Source organism: Manis pentadactyla, chromosome 12, assembly GCF_030020395.1.
Source record: "Manis pentadactyla isolate mManPen7 chromosome 12, mManPen7.hap1, whole genome shotgun sequence".
NCBI classification, from domain to species: domain Eukaryota; kingdom Metazoa; phylum Chordata; class Mammalia; order Pholidota; family Manidae; genus Manis; species Manis pentadactyla.
This window is the reverse complement of record NC_080030.1, coordinates 93,225,693-93,249,221: the sequence shown is the minus strand read 5'-3', so window position 1 is coordinate 93,249,221 and position 23,529 is coordinate 93,225,693. Positions and strand designations below refer to the sequence as shown.

Below are 23,529 nucleotides of genomic sequence, written 5' to 3'. Positions count from 1 at the left end.
TTTTTTTTTAATTGAAATATTGTTGATATTTGGTTTCAAATGTATGACACAGTGGTTCAGCAGTTACCCGCATTACCAAATCCTCACTGCCTCTAGTATGGTTACTATCTGTCAACGTAGAAAGGTGTTACAGAATCATTGACTGTATTCTCCATGCTGTACTACTGTCCCGTGATCAACTTATATTGTGACTGCAAAATATTGTGTGCCTTTTCCCTCTCCCCATCCCCCTGCCCCACAACCTGCCCCAGCCCTTGCCTCTTGATAACCACAGTCAATTCTCAGTGTCTATGACTCTGCTGCTGTTTTGTTTTGTTCCTTCTGTTTTGCTTTGTTTTTATATTCCACAAATAAGTGAAATCATACGGTATTTGTCTTCTTCCTTCTGGCTTATTTCACTGGAAGTTCTGGTATTTTTAATCCACTGTTTTAGTTTTTTTTTTTATTAAGGTATCATTGATATACAATCTTATGAAGGTTTCACATGAGCAACATTGTGGTTTCAACATTCACCCATATTATCACCCTACTGCAGTCACTGTCCATCAGCGCAGTAAGATGCTATAGAGTCATTACTTGTCTGTTCTGTGCTATACTGCCTTCCCCGTGATCTACCTATATTGGGAGTGCTAATTATAATGTCCTTTAATCTCTTCTCCCTCCTTCTCCCACACCTCCCCTCTGGTAACTGTTAGTCCCTTCTCTGAGTCTGTGAGTCTGCTGCTGTTTTATTCCATCAGTTTTGCTTTGTTGTTGTACTCTACAAATGAGTGAAATCATTTGGTACTTGTCTTTTTCCACCTGGCTTATTTCCCTGAGCATAATACCCTCTCGCTTCATCCATGTTGTTGCAAATGGTAGGATTTCTTTTCTTTTTATGGCTGAATAATATTGCATTGTGTATATGTACAACATCTTTATCGATTCATCTGCTGATGGACACTTAGGTTGCTTCCTTATCTTGGCTATGGTAAATAGTGCTGTGATAAACATAGGGGCGCGTATGTCTTTTTGAAGCAGGGTTCTTGTTTTCTTTGGGTAAATTCCTAGGAGTGGAATGACTGGGTCAAATGGTGTTTCTATTTTTAGTTTTTTGAGGAACCGCCATACTGCTTTCCACAATGGTTAAACTAATTTATAATCCACTGTTTTCTTAACTAGAAAAATATCCTCAATCATGACCTATATATGGCTGTCTGTGGTGAACATTGATAGTTGGTCATTAGACAGCTGCCAGATTTTAGTTTTGTATGGTAGTTTTGAGCTGAACTGAAGGCAAACTAAATCAGATTACTTTCCCTACTAACTTTGAGTCAGACCTTTTTATTTAACATCAGAAATCTTCCTTTTGTTAGGGTCATTCTTGAGTACAGATTTTTGAAATGGAGGTTCTGACACAGCAGACGTTTAATAAATGTGCCTCTGTGTATCACTTTGGACTCTGAAGTAATGAAAAGGGCAAGTTAAAAACTGTCGTCATTACACAGCTAGCATAATAGAAGCTACACAGGTCAGATAATGGGTTTCTCTATCTGGAGCATTTTTCAGAATGTTTCAAATTGAAATCCATTTACCCTTAAATGGATTTGATAATGTTGGAAAGTGGGGGACTTGGAAGGAGAAAGAGAAGAGTTATAGTTCAGAGAACTTCCTGTCGTATTCCGTAATTGTATTTATTTATTTAACAAATATTTTGCATATTTACAATGTATGAATCTGGTCTCTCTGCCTTGGGGAGTGGAAAGGGGGGCTAATGGGGAAAGAGACCTTGAAAGGGGTCACAATTCTACATGGGGGAATGGCCATGCTGAAAGGAGGGAATGGCTCATGGGCAGTGGGCGGCCTGTGCAAGGAAAGTGGAGTCAATGCAGTGCATTGGCCTGTCCGCCATTTGAAATCTTTTCTCTGCAGCCCATCAGTGCTGGATCGTTTGAATGCTTTGCTTGAACCTGGAGGCGTCCTCACTGTTAGTGAGAGAGGACTGATAGATGGATCCACTCCTACCATAACACCAAATCCCAATTTCAGGTATCTATGCCCCTTAATTTTCTGCTTAAGAATCTGTCAGCCTTGATAGCAGAGGTAGACATTCAATGGGACCTTTTTACATATTTTTTTCATAATCTTGTCATAAATGTTCACCCACTCATTGGTTCATTTAACAGATGTTTATTGAGGCTCTCCTATTTGCCAGGCTCTGGGGTCACAGCAGTACACAAATGGGGCAAGGACCCTGTGGTTGGTAATGAAGGGTGGAAGCAGGGATACTAGTTACAAGCCTTTTGCAGTCGTTCATACAAGAGAGAACGATAGCTTAGACTAGGGTGGTCTGATGAATGGGACTTGCTTAACAGACTTGTGGGTTGAGAAAAGGAAGCAAGGATGACACCTAAGTTATTGGTTTGAGAATTGGGTAAATGTGGGAAGGGGGCATTTATTGAAAAAGGGAGAACTGGCAAAGGAACAGGTTTTGTGTGTGTGGGGTCAGCAGGGAATCAGGTGTTTAATGTTGGAGATGTCAGCTAGATGGAAACGTTGCCTGGACATTGAGTATATCAAGCTAATTTGGAGAACACACTGCTTCCTTTTTTGCTCTGTGTGGGTGAGTTAGAATGATGAAGTAGCACTGCCTGATTTGGGGAATACCTGAAAGTAAGAATTCTAAAGTCCTCAGATAGCACTAAAGGTGCTAAATGTATATATAAATATATATATAAATATACATTTAGTGATGTACAATACTTTAGTTGCTAAGGTAAGCAAGTTCAGAGAAACTGATTTGCTGTATTGATGTATTTTGGAACTAGAGAAACAAAACAGATGAAAGTAGCAGACTTTGAGTTAGTGGTTAGTGTGAAGAAGTCTCTGAATGGGGCACAAAGGATTTGCCCTCACCATTTGTCGCTGACCTGAAGCAGTGGTGGTACCAGGATTTAAAAACAATTCTTTTTCTTTTGAATTGCTGTATTACTAGACTTTTTCTCTCAATGGATCCTGTTCATGGAGAAATATCCCGAGCTATGAGGAACCGTGGACTTGAAATCTATATTTCAGGAGAAGGGGATGGGGTCATTCCAGATGACCTGGATCTGAAAGTTCTGCTGCACAGTCTCGGGTTGGTTGGTGACAGCGTGTGTGACACCCTCTTGGCTCTGCATACAGAGACCCGAAGTGCAGTTGTAGGTAAGGTGCTTGACTTCTAGGCCTCTGCAGAGTTTATCCTATGGAAATTCATGTTATTCCATTTGAATACTAGGCCAGGAAGTCCTTATAGTTAGTTACAGAGAAGTAGAAATTACCAGGAAAGCCTGTTAGAAATGTAGATGTGCTGGTGCCCTTCCTTCCCTCTAAGAGATTCATTGGGTTAGCAGATCTGGGTGAGGCACAAGAATTAGCATTTTAAGGGAAGCTCCCCAGAGAACTCTAATGAATGCAATAAGAGGCCCACACTGAGGACACTGTTTAGGCACTGGCATCCCTAAGGTTTGTCCCTCTTATCTTCAAGGTCATCATTGAGTCTCTTGAAGTTGAAATAAAGAGGGTAGTCTAAATTGTTCAAAACAGACAAGCATTACTTCTTCTGACGGTCCAAATATACAAGAAAAAAACAATAAAAATAATAGTATCAATAATAAAAAATGAAATGCTATTTATTAACTGACTACTGTTTGTTAGGTGGTACAGTGTTGATTGCCTATTTAGTCCTCAAATTAGCTCTGCAAGGCATGTATTCCCTTTTCACAGATAAGTCTCGGAAAGGTTGAGTAACTCATCAGAGCCAAGTAGTTAATAATGACAACTGGGATTTGAAAACAGGTCTGTTTTATCTCAAAGCCTGTGGTTCTTTATGAGGGCATGCTCATTCTGCCACCTGCAGTGTGTCAATTTAGATTAAGAACACATATGACTAGGCTTTATAACACTTGTGAATATGTCATCTCTTCACTTCCCCACAATACACTGCTGTCAGCCAGAGAAAGAAGGGGAAAGGTGGAATAGGAGGAAAGGAATACAAATGTCCCCACAAGTCCATTGTGTGCTAGTGAGACTGTAGAGTCAGTTTAGATGACATTCTAAAAATAAGTATCTGCATGGATTTGAGTGGAATGAGGTTTGATGTGGTGAATTTGTCCATTTTCATTGGAGATTTTGCAGAATCTATTGCTCATAGATGGCAATATTTTTCTTTATAGGTTCTCCAGCATCATCTATTTCAACTCTAATTCAGACAGCCTTACTCATTGTGCAGTACTTACAACGAGGACTGAGTTTAGATAGAGCCTTTTCTGAAGCATGCTGGGAAGCTTATGTCCGCTCCCAGCATTCACCAGCAAACCAGAAGGTAACTGAAGTATTCTCAGAAGCTTTCCAAATTGTAACACTCCACATTGTTTAGTAGGAGGGAATTCTTTTTATGATGCAGCTTAATGACCTAAGAGTGTGCAGTTATTTAACCACTGCAGTTATTTTCTAATGGAGGTCTGATATCCAGGTACTTTTCTGAAAAACAACTTAAATGTAAATATTATTTGTTTGAAACTTTCCTGTCATCAGGAAAAGTGGGATTCAGCTTCTAATGTTGTACATTGAGGAATGTGTAGGAGAGTTGTGAAATGATCACAAGGGGCCTAGAAAATTGTTATTACTCTGCTGGTTTTTGGTTATAACATTTTCATGTTGGCCTGTATACCATGTGTTTTTATCTTCTACCAGCTTGTGCAGGCTTTACTGGAGAGACATGCTTCTTCTCTGCGAGCACATGAAATCTGGGGTAACTCCATTCTTGCCTTGGGGCTGTGGCCAGATTCTCTGCCGTCAGCTCTCTTTGCTACGGAAGATTCTCACCTCTCTGTAGTCCGAAGTGATGGACAGATCTTAGCATATTGCCTCAACAGGATGAGCTTGAAAACGAGCAGCTGGGCAAGGTTAGCAGAATTTGTGTGTCTCTGGCATCCTGACTGTTGTGGGGTTTTTTGTGTGTGCGTTCTTTTTTGCTTTTTATTTTGGATGGTAGTGGACATGACCAACATGTCCAACCAGTATAATATGTGGCCATTTATTATCTAGCTGTCATAGTTTCATTGCTCATTTCAATATTGCTCCCTGTATATTATTTATTTGGTATGTTTTAATTGTCCTCCTTTGGAGGGAGATTGTCTTTTCCTCATAAGCTCTGATCCATTATTTGTAAAGTTATTTTCCTGATTCTTTGAAATATGAAATGAAAGTTTATTCTACTATTGACTTAGCCTATTCCAATGAATTTCAGGATTCAGCCTCTTACTTTGCCAGACTTAGAGAAAATTATGCAGTCCTCCAACCCCGAGAGTTTGAAATTCAGTTCAGTCAAAGTGGATACTTACTGGATTGATGAACCAGATGTTCTGGCAATGGCTGTTAAGTTGCTCATAGAAAGAGCAACCAATCAAGATTGGATGCTCAGAGTTAAATGGCTTTATCATTTAGCCAAGAATACACCACAGGGGCTTGGTGAGTAGAAAAGTTTAATTTGAATAATGAGTAGATTTATGCACTTACCCTGTTTTAGTGTCTCAGCAGCTGTGTTACTCTGCAAGTACAAACTGTTAAAATTACATCTGGAAGATTCCCTAGAAAGACATTTGTGACCTAGCACTACTGTTTGAATAACTTAAAAATTAAGGAACACTTCTGCCCTTAGATGTGTCCCAAGAGAAACTTTTTTCCCATGTAATCCTTAGCATTTCAGAATCTGCCCACCTTTTTGTCAAATTCAAAAGGAAAGTATAGTATATTTTGTTACTTTTTATTTTTTTGAACATCCTGCCTTTTTGCTGTACTACTATTGCTGCACAACCATTCTATCTGGGAAACGTGTCGCTTTTGGTAAATAAGTGTTCCCTAAAAGTGTGTAAGAGATCGACTTCATTTAGTTCATGCTCTAAATTGTCACACTTAATTTCACTTGATTTCATTGTACTTTTTTCATTCTAAGAGAAGGAAAAGCAGCAGTAACAACATTGCGTGGGTTTCGAAGTGTAAGAGGTGGAATTTGTTGGTAGAACTTGCTGCCTGAAGTAATGAGTTCATATGAGCCCTCCTACTCCGTGAGGAACTTGGATAGGCCAGTGAATGTGTGTGGTACATGTGATCCAACAATTTGTAGAGAGAATTTGCATAAATACTCGTATCTCTGCTTTCCTGTATGATAGCTAATAGCTATAGGTAGCTACAGAAATGTAAAATATTAATTAACCAAAATTAAATAAAATCTAAAATCCAGTCTCTTAGTTGGACTAACTACATTTCTGGTGCTCCCTAAGGTGTGACCGGCGGCTGCTCCGACAGTACAGTTACATGAATATCTCATATTGCAAAAAGTTTGATTAAACATCATTGCTTCACATACTGACATTTGCTTCTCCTTCCTCTACAGAGTCAATACAGATTCATTTGGAAGCCAGTGCTACCTCTCTTAGGAATTTTTACTCAAATTCTCTCTCAGCTGGGGCCAGTAATGTCATCAAAGTACTACAACCAAACGTAACAGGTACTGCCCGTGATTTTATCTCTAGCTCTCAGCACTGCTTAGGAAACTTGTCCATTGAGTTGATGGGAGAAAGACCAGTCAGAGCTGCCACTGTGACAAACAGTATTTTTTAGAAGACTTAGAATATCCAGATGCAAATTCTACTTCTTTGTTAGAACTATCCATTTACCCTTCAGATTCTGAAAGAGGATGATATACAGCATATTGGGAAGAACATGGGAGTTGGAAGATTGACTCTGGTCCCAAGGCCACAAACAGACTTTTTGAGTTTTGGGCCCATTGTTCGTATTTGCTGCCTGTGTTTAAACAATATGGGAATTCAGTTCATTTCTTTTGAATCCCTTCTACTTATAACATTCTTTTATTTATTATCACTGTTAGCAGAAAGGGTTTTAAACTAAGCTATTTGATGAGACAGGATCATTTATGTCAGAAAATATAACTTCATAAAACTTGTGAAGCTGTAAGTAGAGTTATAAAACTACAATGATAAAGAAATACATCCAAGCTCTCTGATCAAGTGGAATGTTCAGAATTTCTTCTTAATTAAGGAGTGGGATAGAACTTAGTTATTGGAACAGAATAATATAAAGTTGGCTGACCATATACATTAGTGAGAAAAATAGGGGCATTTTCACAGAACCAGGTTTTTAAATTCCCACTCCCACCTTCATTTGATAGTGATCAAAACATACTGTTGGCCATTTGGTTTTAAAAAAATGTGCACAATGCTTGTGCTGAACTAATTATCTAAAGGTAAGGTGAATGGTTGGCAAGAAATCAAACAATAGAGAAAATTACTGTAGTAGTCAGGTTGTGGCTGAACAAAATCATGGCTTTCCAATTCTGAAAGAATTTTGGTCTTTAGAAACACAGTTCTATAGTAGAGTAGCAGGTTTCCTTTTGGACAGACATCACTCGCTCACTGTTAGAGCATGTTAGGTCCGCCCTCATCTTCCTTTTCCATTGCATTACTCTGGGTTATGCAGTCCTACTAGACCTCTTGGAGTATAGCTTCCCTCCTTGATGTACCTTGCTGTTCACAGCAGGCATTTGTTAGTCTGCTGTATGGTGGATGCCGACTTTAAAACTTGAAGTGCTCTATTTACCCATCCTACCCAGCCACCTTCAAATGAACGTTTCCATTGTTTTGTCTTCCCTTCTTCCCTTGGGTTCTCACAATCTCTGGAGAGGGTCAGAGTTTGATTGCTGTAGCTTTACAGAAAAGGTACCAAGTCTGAGCCAAATGTGTATGAGGTGGCAGCAGTCAGCCACATCCTATGATTGTGAAGAGATGGCTTTAAAAGGAAATAATGTTGTTTTTTTTTCTTGTTGAAAACATATAATGAGATATATTCATTCATTTTCTGCCATGTAAATTAGTTTTTCTGTGGTTAATGGTAACAGATTGGATAATTAAGCCCATGGATTCTGACCAATAGTGGGACCTGAGCAGGAGAATGCACTGGTTGTAATGTTTATGTGCCAGTAGGCATTACCTTTAATTCCACAGTGGAATGAATTTGCAAGACTAGCAGAAATTTTGCACTAAGAAAGGAAATAGTGTAAAAGCTGTTGAACCTTACTTTTCTAGTATTGTGAGCGGAAACCATGACAGTATTTCCCCATTCCATATCTTTCCCATCAGAACTGACTGTGAGCACATTAAAACAATGAGAATCCTTAACTGAAATTTGCCAGGGAAATTTAACTCCAAAATTGTATTTTCTGTTTTCTTTTTAAACCAGATGAATTTGTGATCCCTTTGGACCCCCGATGGAATATGCAGGCTTTGGACATCATTAGAAATTCGATGGACTTTGACCCACAAACGGACCAGCCCGAGGAGTTGTTTGCCCTTTTAGAGTCTGTTGCAAATAAGTAGGTGAAGGCTGCTGTTCTGGGCGCTGCTCTCCTCACTGTACACCACGGCTACACAGATTATGCCCTTTCTAAGACTGTCAAGTAACTGCTTACGTGTTTAATCTTCTGAACTTCAGAAGTGGTCGGTGATTGAGATGATTGCCTTCATTCCTACTTCTCCTTCATGCTCAATGAAGTAATTCTACTGTGATGTCAGAATGCCTCTGAACATTGCAGGTTAATAGGGTGTTTTAAGAGATACACTAGCTTAGCATTAATGGTAGGATTTACATTACGGTTAATCCTTTATTTCAGGATAGTCATGTTTCTGTTTTCTGTTTGTGATCCCCAGAAGCTCCTCCCATTTTCACCTACTGATTTTTGCACATGTCCTTTCCTCAGCTGTCTGTCTGTCCACATCATTTCCTATCCTCAAATGCTACAGACATACATAGCATGTGCATGCTTATGTACACACATATAAATTTACCTAATTGTTATATTAGCTGACCCTTATTTATTTATTTATTTTTATTAAGGTATCACTTGACATACACTCTTATGAAGTTTTCACATGAGAAACATTGTGGTTACTACATTCACCCATATTATCAAGTCTCTCCCACCCACCCCATTGCAGTCACTGTCCATCAGCATAGTAAGATGCCACAGAGTCCCTGCTTGTCTTCTCTGTGCTACACTGTCTTCCCCGTGATCTCTTTCCCCCACACCATGTGTACCAATCATAATACCCCTTAATCCTCTTCTCCCTCTCACCCCACCCACCCTCCCATTTGGTAACTAACTGCTAGTCCCTTCTTGGGTTCTGTGAGTCTGCTGCTGTTTTGTTGCTTCAGTTTTGCTTTGTTGTTTTACTCCACAAATGAGGGAAATCATTTGGTACTTGTCTTTCTCTGCCTGGCTTATTTCACTGAGTATAATACCCTCTAGCTCCATCCAAGTTGTCACAAATGGTAGGATTTGTTTTCTTCTTATGGCTGAATAATATTCCATTGTGTATATGTACCACAGCTTCTTCATCCATCATCCATCTACTGATGGACACTTAGTTTGCTTCCATATCTTGGCTCCTTCCTTACTTTTTAATGTAATGACCCGCAGTATTTTTCAATTGGCCATCAGTATAATTATTTTATTTTATTTTATTTTTTATTTTTATTTTTATTAGAGTATCATTGATACACAGTCTTATGAAGGTTTCACATGACAACATTGTGATTTCAAAATTCACCCATATTATCAAGTCCTCACTGCCCCTGCCTTTGCAGTCACTGTCCATCAGCATAGTAAGATGCTGTAGAGTCATTACTTGTCTTCTCCATGCTGTACTTCCTTCCCCGTGACTTAACCTGTATTGCGATTGCAAATTATAATACCCCTTAATCTCCTTCTCCCTCCCCACCCACCTTACCCTCTCCAACTTCTCCTCTTTGGTAACCACTAGTCCCTTCTTGGAGTCTGAGAGCTGTTGCTATTTTGTTCCTTTCATTTTGCTTTGTTGTTATACTCCACAAATGATTGAAGTCATTTGATCTGAGCACAATACCCTCTAGCTCCAACCATATTGTTGCAAATGGTAGGATTTCTGCTCTTTCTATGGCTGATTAATATTCCATTGTGTTTATGTACTACATTATCTTTATCCATTAATCTGTTGATGGACACTTAAGTTGCTAACATATCTTGGCTATTGTAAATAGTGAAGTGATAAACATAGAGGTGCATATGTCTTTTTGAATCAGGGATCTTGTTTTCCTTGGTTAAATTCCTAGGAGTGGAATTACTGGATCAAATGCTATTTCTATTTTTAGTTTTTTGAGGTACCTCTGTATTGCTTTCCACAACGGTTGAACCAATTTACATTTCCACTAACAGTGTAGGAGGGTTCCTCTTTGTCTGCATTCTTGCCAGCATTTGTTGTTTCTTGTCTTTTGGATGATGCCCGTCCTAACTGGTGTGAGGTGGTATCTCATTGTGGCTTTAATTTGCATTTCCCTGATGATTAGTAATTTGGAGCATCTTTTCATGTGCTTCCTGGCCATCAAATTTCTTTTTTGGAAAAATGTCTGTTCAGATTCCCTGCCCATTTTTTAATAGGGTTATTTGCCTTACGGGTATTGAGGTGTGTGATTTCTTTTATGTATTTTGGATGTTAACCCCTTCTCTGTTAAGTTGTTTACGAAAATATTCTCCCATACTGTAAGATGCCTTTTTGTTCTGGTGATGGTGTCCTTGCCAAATAGAAGCGTTTCAGTTTGAGGTAGTTTCATTTGTTCCTTTTTTAAATTTTGCTTCCCTTGCCCAAGGAGATCTGTTTAGGGAAATTGTTGCACTTGTTTATATTCATTCAAGAGATTTTTGCCTGTGTTTTCTTCTGTGAGTTTTAATGTTTTCATAGCTTACACTCAGATCTTTGATCATTTTGAGTTTATTTTTTTGTATAGGGTTAGACAGTAATCCAGTATCATTCCCTTCTATGTAGTTGTAGAGTTTTGCCAATGCCAGTTGTTGAAGAGGCTGTCATTTCCCCATTGTATATCCATGGCTCCTTTATCACATATTAATTGACCATATATGCTTGGGTTTATACCTGGGCTCTCTATTCTGTTTCACTGGTCTATGGGTCTGTTCTTGTGCTGGTACCAAACTGTCTTGATTACTGTGGCTTTGTAGTACAACTTGAAGTTGGGGAGCTGTAATCCCTTCAGCTTTATTCCTCGTTCTCAGGACTGCTTTGGCTATTTGGGGTCTTTTGTAGTTCCATATGAAATTTAGGACTATTTAGTCTAGTTCATTGAAGAATGCTGTTGGTATTTTGATAGTGATTGCATTGAATCTGTAGATTGCTTTTGGCAGGATGGCCATTTTGGCCATATTAATTCTTCCTATCCATGTGCATAGGGTTGTATTTCCATTTATTGATGTCTTCTTTAATTTCTCTCATGAATGTCTTACAGTTTTCAGGGTACAGGTCTTTCACCTCCTTGGTTAGGTTTATTCTTAGGTATTTTTATTCTTTGTGATACAATTGCAAATGGAATTGTTTTCTTGATTTCTCTTTCTCCTACTTTGTTGTTAGTATATAGGAATGCAATCAATTTCTGTGTATTAATTTTATAACCTGCAACTGTGCTGAATTCAGTTAGTAGTTTTAATAGTTTTTTGGTGGATTCTTTAGGGTTTTCTATGTCTAATATCATGTTGTCTGCAAACAGGGACAGTTTAACTTCTTCCTTACCAATTTGGGTGCCATTTATTTCTTTGTGTTATCTGGTTGCTGTGGCTAGGACCTCCAGTACTATGCTGAATAAAAGTGGTGAGAGTGGACATCCTTTTCTTGTTCCTGATCTTAGAGGAGAAACTTTCAGCTTTTTGCTATTAAATGTGATGTTGGCTGTGGGTTTGTCATATATGGCCTTTATTATGTTGAGGTACTTGCCCCTCTGTACCCATTTTGTTGAGAGTTTTTATCATGATTGGATGTTGAATTATCAAATGCTTTTGCAGCATCTATTAATATGATCATGTGTTTTTGTCCTTGTTTTTGTTGATGTGGTATATGATGATGGATTTTCACATATTGTACCATCCTTGTATCCCTGGAATAAATCCCACTTGATCATGTTGGATCATCTTTTTGATGTATTTTTTTATTCGGTTTGCTAATATGTTTCTGAGGATTTTTGCATCTATGTTCATCAGGGATATTGGTAAGTAATTTTCTTTTTTTGTGGTGTCTTCACCTGGTTTTGATATTAGAGTGATGCTGGCCTCATAGAATGAGTTTGAAAGTATTCCCTCCTCTTCTAGTTTTTGGAAAACTTTAAGGAGGATGGGTATTAGCTTTTCTTTAAATGTTGTTAAAATTCAGTGGTGAAGCCATCTGGGACAGTGGTTTTGTTCTTAGGTAATTGTTTGATAACCAATTCAATTTCATTGCTGGTAATTGGTCTGTTCAGATTTTCTGTTTCTTCCTGGGTCAGTCTTGGAAGGTTGTATTTTTCTAGGAAGTTGTCCATTTCTTCTAGGTTGTCCAATTTGTTGGCATACAATTTTTCATAGTGTTCTCTAATAATTCTTTCTATTGCTGTGGTGTCCTTTGTGATTTTTTTCCTTTTTCATTTCTGATTTTTCTTATGTGTCCAGACTCTTTTTCTTTGATAAGTCTGGCTAGGGGTTTATCTATTTTGTTTATTTTCTCAAAGAACCAGCTCCTGGTGTTTTGATTCTTTCTATTTTTTTATTCTTTTCTATTTTATTTATTTCTGCTCTGATCTTTATTATGTCCCTCCTTCTACTGACTTTGGGCCTCATTTGTTCTTCGTTTTCTAATATCATGAATTGTGAGTTTAGACTGTTCATTTGGTATTTTTCTTGTTTCTTGAGGTAAGCCCATTTGAAAATCACTTTGCAGTTGAGGTATAATGTATATTACCGAAAAATGCATTTAATAATAAGTATATGTGCCTTTTTAAATGAATTTTCACAAAGTAAACTCATGTATGTGATATGAGCTAGCACCCCCTTGCCTCCCTCCCAAAACTCTGTCCCTCCCCATGTTACTTCTGACACCACCGATTGCTTTTAATAATGGCCAATTTTAAGAGTTCACAGTGTAGTTTGTCAGATCATGTCAAGTAACAGAGCGAGGCTTGGCAGTCCACCAAGACACAACTATTTCCATCTATTTGTCGTCTTGCCTTCAAACAAGATGTCATCACTTTCACTTTTGTTTTTGTAGTCCAGAATTTGCAGTGGCTGGAGAGGAATGGCAGGTTGAAGGAGACTGATGTTCTAAGGTTCTCAAGATTCAGCAGGTGCAAACTAGTATTCACCAATAACTATTTGTTATGTTACTGAATTTCATTTCAGGGCAATCATATATCTGGACCGGGAAAAACGGATTTTTACTGAAGCAAATTTGGTTTCTGTAGGTGGCAAAAAGTTAAGAAATAGTGTTTTGCGAATGTCCTTTGAATTCCATAAAGGTAAGCCCATTGCCTTTTGTATTCATTCATGCATCTAATTGCATAATGTTATTAAGGTTAACAGACATTCAGTAGGGATTTTGCTGATTCCTTTTGATTTGCTGGCCTTATTTTAAACATGTTCTCTTATGTAATGGTAATGGCTAACTGCTGCTTACATGTCCTTGATCTCATTTTTTATAGCAGCCTTAATTTGATGTAGCTAGCACATAACAGCTAGAACTTGAAGTTTGGTTTCCTGGATCAAAAGTACATGCTCCTAAGTATTTGGTTACGGGTTCTTTCTTTCTCCACTTTTACTTTTTTAAGTTAAAAAGATAGCCATGCTTGTGAAAAAATTCAAACTGTGTAGAGGCATGAAAATTGAAGAAGCCTTCCCTTGAAGCAGCTACTGTGTTAACAGTACATTTGTATCTTCTCATATCTGTGCTGTCTATCCATTCAGACATGTGTACATTTAGTTATCATTTTTTATTTAAATATTTGTATAAAATATGCACTATTCTATAATTTTCATTTTTCATTAAGACATTATGAACATGTATAGGTATATGTGCCTGATCTGCTAAGTTTAGTAATGGTAGGCTAAGAAGTTGTTTTTTGATTTTGACCTTTAAAAATTGACCTTTGTAGGGAGATAAAATAAAGTTCCATATTACAGTTGATTCTGAAAATATCTGAACAACAGATATCTGAAAATATCTAGAGATTAATTAAAATCTGATGGAATCTTATTTTATTTGTGTCAATTCTAAGATCCAGAGAGCTATCACAGCCTGCCCCATGAGATTGTGGTCAATCTTGCTGCTTTTTTTGAACTTTGTGATGCACTAATTCTGCTCTGGGTACAGTCCTTCCAGGGAATGGTGTCTGATGCCAGTGCCAATGAGGTGAGGAAATGAATTTGTTTTTATTTTAAACATTTCCCTTGGCATAAAGGATCTTCCGGGTGTGACTAACATCATTGTTGTTATATGTGATCTATTACTTGAGAAATGTAATTGTTCTTCACAGCTTTAGATATATGCACATTTTAAAGCATTATGGAGATATAATTGACATTATAAATGGTAGATATTTAAAGTGTACAATTTTATGTTTTGACATGTACGCACTTATGATACCATTACCACAATTAAGATGGTGAAAGTATCTATCCCCCTCAAACCTTTTGACATGTTGTTTTGAATTCCTTCCTTTCCCCTGTCCCCAGTCCACAACCAGGCATCCATTAATCTGCTTTCTCATACTTTAGATCAGCTGCATTTTCTAGCATTTTGTGTAAATGGAATTACTCCGTGTACCTCCCGGAACAAGTTTCCTATGAATCCAGTGAAACTGAAATAAGACGAGAAGGACAGTTGGGTTAAAGGGTTTTATTCCTCACAGCTTGCTCAGGTTGGCCAGCCAGGCTCTGCACTGTCCATCTATTGGAGCCGTGTGCACGTGTGTGCTCCTGCTCTTGCTTGCCCCTTCCAGCAGGAACTCGAGGGGTGTGTCCGTGACTGACTGGCACCAGACCAGTTAGGTACCAGTTAGGAGAGAATGGCCATTTTCTCTACACCCCTTGCCCTGGATCTATGGAGAGGCTCTGAAATATCCATTGGTGTGTAAATGGACTAAGGCTAGGCGGGAAATTCTGGAAACTCTGGGTGAAAACTTCCATTTCCCCCACATGCAGTAAATATTCTTTTTGTGTGGTTTCTTTTACTCAAAATAGTTATTTTGAGATGCAGCCATATTATCTTGTGTATCAGGAGTTCATTCCTTTTTATTGCCAAGTAATAGTCCATCAAATATATGTACAACAACTTATTTATCCAATGATGGACATTGGAATTTTAAGTTGTATTTTAATTCACTTAAGCCTTCTTAGACATTGTTGTCATATGGATTTGAATATTGAATTCAGATTATTCTAGCTATTCTAGTAAACTAGAGTAGAAGGTTTCAGATTTTTTGGTCTCAAGATGTCTTAGTGTTAAAACTTACCAAAGATCCCAAAGTACTTGTTTATGTGGCTATATCTGTCAGTATTTACTATATTAGGAAATAACCCTGAAAAACATAAAAAATATTAACCTGTTTTAAAGCACATTAGTAATTCCATTTCATTTTAATATGAATAACATTTTTAATGAAAAAAAGCAACTGTTTTCCAAAACAAAAATTAGTAAGAAGAGTAGAACTGTTTTACATTTCTGTAAGTCTTTTTAATGTTTGTCTTAACTGAAGAAAGATGGATTCTCACATCTGCTTTTGCATTCTCTCGTAATATGTTGTTCAGGTTGAAGTTTGTGCAGAAAATCTGGCCTCTGTTCATATAGTTAGGAGGTTAGAAAAGGGAGGAGTGTCTTAGTAGCCATTTCATACAATTGTGAGTAATCTTCTTTGATACTGTAACCACAACTTGATAAGTGGTAGTTTTGTAAAGGTTACTTGTAATGTGGACTCTGAAAAAGCATCACTGAACTTCATGCCTTAAGAGCTGATGGTTTAGCTTGCAGTTTGGATGGGTCTTTACCCTTGCATGCATTTGTACCTCATGCATTGGTAATTTGGAAAATACCATTCACTGAGTTAACAGATCTTCCAAATGTTGACACATTTCATTCCTCAATATAAATAAATAAGTAACATACATGAAAAATTACCTCAGACATCATCAGAGAAATATTTATTGGGAAGATTTGGGTTTGGTTTTTCAGAATTGTAGGTTTTACTTGAAAGCTTTAATTTTATTGCTGACAACAAATACTCTGAATTGTTTTTCTTAATGACAGATTCACTTCATTTTCAATCCAAGTTTGACAAATACCCAATCACAGTTTGTCTATCCCCTCCCTCCCCTCACTCACCTTTTTTGGGCATCATCAGCAACAAATGTCAACTAAGTAAAAATGTCAAACAATTTGATGTTATTATGAAAATAGCTTTTACCATATAGAACTTCTGAAAGGAATCATTAATCTTAGACTACTTTACTGTAAAGATGCATTATTAGAAGCACAATGATGGAGACTTGTATTACCTGATTGCATTACAAAGCTGCATTAATGAAAACAGTGGGTATTGTCATAAGGATAGACGTGTACACCAGTGAAACAAAATAGAATTCAGAAATAGACCCTCAACATATATGATCAATTGATATTTTTGTAAAATGTGGAAGGTAATTTAATGGGTAAAAACAGTTTATTCAGCAGGTCGTGATGGAATAACTACATGTCCACATGATAAAGTTAAAATGAGCCTTTACCCCTGCCATACGTTTTATAGGAAAGTTACCTCAAAGTGGATCATAGACTTACATATAAAAGCTAAAACTGAATTGTCTAAAAGAAAACATACAGGAACAAAATCTTCATGATCTGAGGATAGGCAGACATTTTGAAGGACTCTTCTATAAGAAAAAAATTGGAAAATTTCATCAAATTCAAACACTAGGTTTTATATATTTATATATATTATAAAATTATATATATTTTTTATATATTATACATATACATAAGTAATATGTCAATTATATAAACTAATATGACATCTCAGTTTAAAAAGTGAGTAAGATAATTTGACTAGGTGCTTCTCAGAAGGTATGTGAATGCCCAGTAAGCCCTTAAAAAATCACAGCATCGTTAGTTATCAAGGAAATGTAAATTGCAATCACAGTGAGGTGCCACTAATGAGAAAGGCTAAAATTAAATTCAGTAACAGTTTCAAGTTTTGGCCAGGAAATGCAACAACTGGACTTGCCTACAGTGCTGGTTGGAATACAGAGTAGTACAGCTGCTTTGTAAGACAAGTTGATAGTTTCTTATAAAATTACATGTACACTTACTAGATGCTCCAGTAACTCCATTTTCTCCAGTGTAATAACTCTGAGCCTCAAGTTCTAGGAGGAAAGAGCTTCATCTTCTCTGAGTGCCTTAATGTTTCTAAAAATATTCTAGTCAAATGCTAGATCTCTCATGTGTATATTGAATACTGATTAATAACTGAAGTCTGTGTCCTGTGTCGCTCTTACTGGGAGATGTTTGTGAGCAGTTTATTTTACTTTGTTTTTAGATTTTGCATTCCATGCATTGGCGGGACCGGTTTTGGACTGTGGCCGACACAGTAAAAGTGGATGCTCCAGGCCTGGCCCTGCTTGCCCTTCACTGGCACTGGGTTTTAAAACATTTGATTTGTCAGATTCCCCAACTCCTGATGAGCCATGAAGACAAGTAAGACTCATATTTAGAATAATAATGTCAAGATCTGCAGTATTGGTGATGTTTAAGAGCGGAGGGTTTGGAATTGAAACTGTTTCTTCTCACTTTACTTTGGTTCATTCTCTTGACCTATTGGCAAACAAAAATCAAATATAAAATGTAAATGATGTCTCTTACCATCCAGTGTTTTCCCCTTTCCTTATTTCCTCTCTGCCCTTTTTTTTTTCTTGTTTAAAGATACTACAAAGAGGTTCAGACCGTCTCAGAACATATTCAGAATTGTCTGGGGAGCCCGACTGGTGGCTTCACTGGTATAAAGAAGTTGCAGAAGTTTCTGGGGCGACCATTTCCTTTTAAGGTACACCTTGGGAGCATGTAGTCAACACAGAGGTTTGGTGACTTCATCTGAAGGTCTTTGGAGCGTGGGGACTGCCAAGTCAGCCAGACTCATCCTTGCCTTCAAGCTTAACTTTTAAACGTTCACTGAATACTATTAATTGATTGGCTAAATCTTAGCATATTACTTACTCTTGAAACTTAAGGCTGGGTAGAGTTTTAACTTTATTATGATAAGATCTCCTGAAAGCAACAGGAGTAAATAAACCCTATGTTTTCTGGAAGCATTGTTTCGACATTTAAAATTTTTTTCTCAGACATGAATAGGCTGCTAAAAAGAATCACATTTCTCCTCTATAGTAGGCTGTTCTGGGTTTTGTTGTTTCAGGACAAGCTAGTGGTGGAGTGTTTTTCACAAATGAAAGTCCTTAACAAAGCCCTTGCCATCAAAGATCGGATGCCTGCCCTTGGAGAGAGTGGATGGTGGGAAGACATTAGTCGACTCCAAATGGTTGCTTTTGAATGGACTTTAAAGAACAGTCTCCTGAAGGCCTGGGGATTGGTCCTCAGAGCTAATATTCTAGAAGATATCAACCCAGGTAATTTACTCTGGAGCTTGGCCTGCTACCCTGCAGCCAATAAATTTTAAGTTTATCCTTTTGATTCTCTTCTTTTCTGTGTACTATAATTATCATATAATAAATGTCAGACATAGATCTGAACTTTACATACGTTGTTTAAAATTTTGTCATTAAGAATTGTGCAGGTATTAATTGCATCATTTCACAGATGCAAAACTCAGGCTCAGATTAAGCCGAAATCAGGTTAAGCTCACAGTTAAATAACTGGCTGTTGGAAATCTCAGCCTCTACTACTGACCACTATGCTCTAATACCACTTGTGTCTTTTTTTCCAGATGAATTGAAGAATCTTGTAAATGCTCAGTGTTTACAACTAAGAGCCAAAGGAATTTCACTCGGTTTTCTGGAGAAAAAGCACAGTGAAGCTTCTTGTCTGTCCCAGCCAGACCATACCTCCTTAGTCCAACTCACGAGGAATGTTCAGTTGTGGCCTGCAATGGAGTACTTGGCTATGCTTTGGCGGTACAGAGTGACAGCTGACTTCATGACGCAGGCTTGTCTGAGAAAGTAAGCCCTTTTCTTCATGGCCACTTATTTTCTTTGTAGGTTATTCTGTGCATCACATATGAAACAAAGCACAGTTTTGTCCTGAGAGGTAATTGTTGCTGAAGCAGAGGGTGGTCAATTGCCAGTTTGGAAAGCTGAAACTTTTAAGACCCTCTGCGTGTTTTGACTTCACCCCTAAAAGTAACTAGACATTTTTCCAGTAGAATTGCTTTCTTATTTTTCAGTAAATTGACTTAAGTTCTGTGTGTTCCATTTTTCATACATGGCAGGTTTTAGCAGTTCAGTGCTTGCTCACAGCTCACCTTCTTCTCCCTCCTTATTTTTGGAACAGGTCCAGCAAAAGTCAGCAGCACCAGATAGACAAGGAGATGATAAGTCAGTACATCACATTTTGTCTTAAGCACACACCAGTTGCTCCTCAAGAACTTCAAGACCTTCGGTTCTTACTGAATCATCAGAAGGTAAAAACCAAAATCGAAAAGGGAAATAAACTTCCTTTATACTATGAGCTGAGATTTTTTTGGCAGAGTGGTTGCATGACATTTTATTTATTCAATTTTGATTCTATGTTACAAACTCCAGTCTTACCTGAATTAACTTAACAAAGGGGAGAATTTTGAATATTCTTTTGCAGTAATCACCTGGGTATTTCTCAGTTCTTATCACAGAATCATTCTATTTGTTTTTCACTTAAATGAGGCGAAAATAATTGCTTATTTATATTTTGTTTGCAAAAAAAAAACTATTGTGAGAGTAGTTTTATTCTTCCTCTGAAAATGATTATTGAATGAATACTGATAAAACTGCAGTTAATATAACTTCATTAGTACAACTTTAATTTTTTTGATAATGTTTTATTTTGCTGACATAGTTGTGTGATTTTACTTAAATTTTCCCATGCAACTTTATAAAAGCAGATCTAATCTTAGTTTTATAAAATTATAAATAGGGTAAGTGACTTAACCAAGATTATCAGTGTGGCAGAAGAGCAGGAACATTGGAATTAATATCTTTAAACCCATGTTAGTTTTATATGATTCTTAGAAGCCAGAGATCTCATATGGAATCTTTCCCAAATATTCTCTTATCTAATTACTCCTTTATGTCTAGGTGTCTACCGAAGAAATTAACTCTTTGTGGTCCAACTTATTTAATTCCACATTTACGTCTTTCTGGAGCAGTACTGTGACGACAAGTCCAGAGTACTGGCTAACATGGAGCCCTCTGCCTGCTGTGCAGCAGAGGGAGATGCCCAAGTCCCTTTTGGACTCTACATTGAAGGTTTGTTGGCATAGAATCATGAAGAGTTCTGTAATAATGAAGAAATTTGGTTGAAAACACATTTCTAGTGTTCTGTTGTCTTTCAAGTTTTATAGTGTTTTCTTTTCAAGTATGCCAGTCTCTTTCTGCTTTCTGGCTTTGGTGTCATGCTTTTTAAAAAAGGCTTCCTTCTGACCAAAACAGCATTAGACTCATAGACACTGAGAAGTGACTAGTGGTTACCTAGGGGGAGGGAGTAAGAAGGAGGGGGAGGGGGACCGTTGAACCACCGTGATGTACATATGATTAAAAAAAAGTCTTCATTTCCTATCTCTAGAGTTAAAACCATTTGCCTATATTTCCTTCTTATATTTTTGTTATTGTTTTATATTTAAATTAGTTTTATCTGGATATCTTATTTTGTAGCATGGGCATGCATATTTTTTATTTTTTATTTTATACAAACAGCAAATCCACAAGCAGTGTAGCAACACCAGTTTTGACTGATTCATCCTTTTCCACCTTGAATTTGAAGTGCCACCTTTATCGTATACCTTATTCCCACAAATGTCATGAATTTATTTTGGGACTCTTTTCTGTCCTATTGCTTTTATCAAAATTGATTTCATTATTGTAAAACATGTCTCAAAGCCCTTAGTGATTAACCCATGATCCCCAAGAGTTGCCCAGAGTATAGTGTCTCCTGTCACGTGTATCTGACCACCTCGCCCTTGGTTGTGGACTGTTACCACTGTGTCCCAGCTGAACAGCCCAAGGAGCAGAGGTTTGGCAAACTTGTCCCTGGCTCTTAACAACTGTCTTCTTTTCCTTTTCTCCAACTCTTACTTACCTGCTTTGTGCCCCTAGCTCTCAAGAGTGGTTTTCCTAATGCCCAGATGTGAGGGGTTTTCTTCTGCATTACTAAAGCACCCATTGTCCTCATTCCTAGGATGGAGTCCATATTCCCTTAAGGCCTGCTGACCCCTTAACCCATTCTGTTCTTCTCTTCCTATCTTTGGTTGATATTTACCTGGTTCTAGCAACCTGAACCTCCTTTTCTTGTTCTCTTACTTCCCTTTAAGGTGCCCAGTACTGCTTGTTGAAAACCTTGTAGTTAATTTCTTTTTTTCTTTATTTATGATTTATTTTTCTGGTATCATTAATATATACTTACATGAACAATATTGTGGTTACTAGATTGCCCCCATTATCAAGTCCCTCCCACATATCCCATTACAGTCACTGTCCATCAGTGTAGTAAGATGCTATAGAATACTACTTGTCTTCTCTGTGTTATACTACCTTCCCCTTGGCCCCCCAACTCCCTACTTCATGTGTGCTAATTATAATGCTCCTTTATCCCCTTATCCCTCCCTTCCCACCCATCCTCCCCAGTCCCTTTTGCTTTGGTAACTGTTAGTCCATTCTTGGGTTCTGTGAGTCTGCTGCTGTTTTGTTCCTTCAGTTTTTTCTTTGTTCTTATACTCCACAAATGAGTGAAATCATTTGATACTTGTCTTTCTCCACCTGGCTTATTACACTGAGCATAATACTCTCTAGCTCCATCCATATTGTTGCAAATGGTAGGATTTGTTTTCTTCTTATGGCTGAATAATATTCCATTGTTTATATGTACCACATCTTCTTTATCTGTTCATCTACTGATAGACACTTAGGTTGCTTCCATATCTTGGCTATTGTCAATGGTGCTGCGATAAACATAGGGGTGCATATGTCTTTTCGAGACTGGGAAACTGCATTCTTAGGGTAAATTCCAAGGAATGGATCAAATGATATTTCTATTTTGAGTTTTTTGAGGAACCTCCATACTGCTTTCCACAAAGGTTGAACCAATTTACATTCCCACCAGCAGTGTAGGAGGGTTCCCCTTTCTCCACATCCTCGCCAATTTTTGTTGTTGTTTGTCTTTTGGATGTTGGCCATCCTAACTGGTGTGAGGTGATATCTCATTGTGGTTTTAATTTGCATATCTCTGATGATTAGTGATGTGCAGCATCTTTTCACGTGCCTGTTGGCCATCTGAATTTCTTCTTTGGAGAAGTGTCTGTTCAGATCCTATGCCCGTTTTTTAATTGGGTTATTTGCTTTTTGTTTGTTGAAGTGCATGAGCTCTTTGTAGATTTTAGATATCAACCCCTTATCAGATATGTCATTTATGAATATATTCTCCCATACTGTAGGATGCCTTTTTGTTCTACTGATGGTGTCCTTTTCTGTAAAGAAGCTTTTTAGTTTGATACAGTCCCACTTGTTCATTTTTGCTTTTGTTTCCATTGCCCGTGGAGATATGTTCATGACTTACATTCAGGTCTTTGATCCATTTGAAGTTTACTTTTGTGTGTGGAGTTAGACAGTAGTCCAGTTTCATTCTTTTACATGTAGCTGTCCAGTTTTGCCAACACCAGCTGTTGAAGAGGCTGTCATTTCCCCATTGTATGTCCATGGCTCCTTTATCGTATATTAATTGACCATATATGCTTGGGTTAATATCCGGACTCTCTATTCTGTTTCACTGGTCTATGGGTCTGTTCTTGTGCCAGTACCAAATTGTCTTGATTATTGTGGCTTTGTAGTAGAGCTTGAAGTTGGAAAGTGAGATCCCCCCTGCTTTATTCTTCCTTCCGAGGATTGCTTTGGCTATTCGGGGTCTTTTGTGGTTCCATATTAATTTTAGAACTATTTGTTCCAGTTCATTGGAGAATGCTGTTGGTATTTTGATAGGGATTGCATTGAATCTGTAGATTGCTTTAGGCAGGATGGCCATTTAAAAAATTTTAACAATATTAATTCTTCCTACCCAAGAGCATGGGATGAATTTCCATTTATTAGTATCCTCTTTAATTTCTCTTAGAAGTGTCTTGTAGTTTTCAGGGTATAGGTCTTTCATTTCCTTGGTTAGGTTTATTTCTAGGTATTTTATTCTTTTTGATGCAATTGTCAATGAAATTGTTTTCCTGATTTCTCTTTCTGCTAGCTTATTGTTCGTTAATAGGAAAGCAACAGATTTCTGTGTATTAATTTTGTATCCTGCAACTTTGCTGAATTCAGATACTAGTTCTAGTAGTTTTGGAGTGGAGTCTTTAGGGTTTTTTATGTACAGTATCATGTCATCTGCAAACAGTGACAGTTTGACTCGTTCTTTACTAATCTGG

The 23,529-nt window shown here is 37.6% G+C and overlaps 1 protein-coding gene across 3 annotated transcripts in view; it reads left to right on the top strand.

The window, feature by feature from the left end:
- MDN1 (midasin AAA ATPase 1) overlaps positions 1–23,529 on the top strand; it is a 180,192-nt gene that overhangs the window by 105,866 nt on the left and 50,797 nt on the right. For all 3 annotated transcript variants that reach the window (XM_036882440.2, XM_036882434.2, XM_036882449.2), the window contains exons 45-59: positions 1,912–2,028; positions 2,975–3,183; positions 4,194–4,342; positions 4,714–4,925; positions 5,270–5,490; positions 6,416–6,529; positions 8,278–8,410; positions 13,286–13,401; positions 14,158–14,291; positions 17,467–17,624; positions 17,850–17,970; positions 18,337–18,547; positions 18,865–19,096; positions 19,428–19,557; positions 20,207–20,377. In XM_036882440.2, the coding sequence (XP_036738335.2) occupies positions 1,912–2,028; positions 2,975–3,183; positions 4,194–4,342; positions 4,714–4,925; positions 5,270–5,490; positions 6,416–6,529; positions 8,278–8,410; positions 13,286–13,401; positions 14,158–14,291; positions 17,467–17,624; positions 17,850–17,970; positions 18,337–18,547; positions 18,865–19,096; positions 19,428–19,557; positions 20,207–20,377 (2,428 nt within the window). The remainder of the gene's footprint in view (positions 1–1,911; positions 2,029–2,974; positions 3,184–4,193; positions 4,343–4,713; positions 4,926–5,269; positions 5,491–6,415; positions 6,530–8,277; positions 8,411–13,285; positions 13,402–14,157; positions 14,292–17,466; positions 17,625–17,849; positions 17,971–18,336; positions 18,548–18,864; positions 19,097–19,427; positions 19,558–20,206; positions 20,378–23,529) is intronic.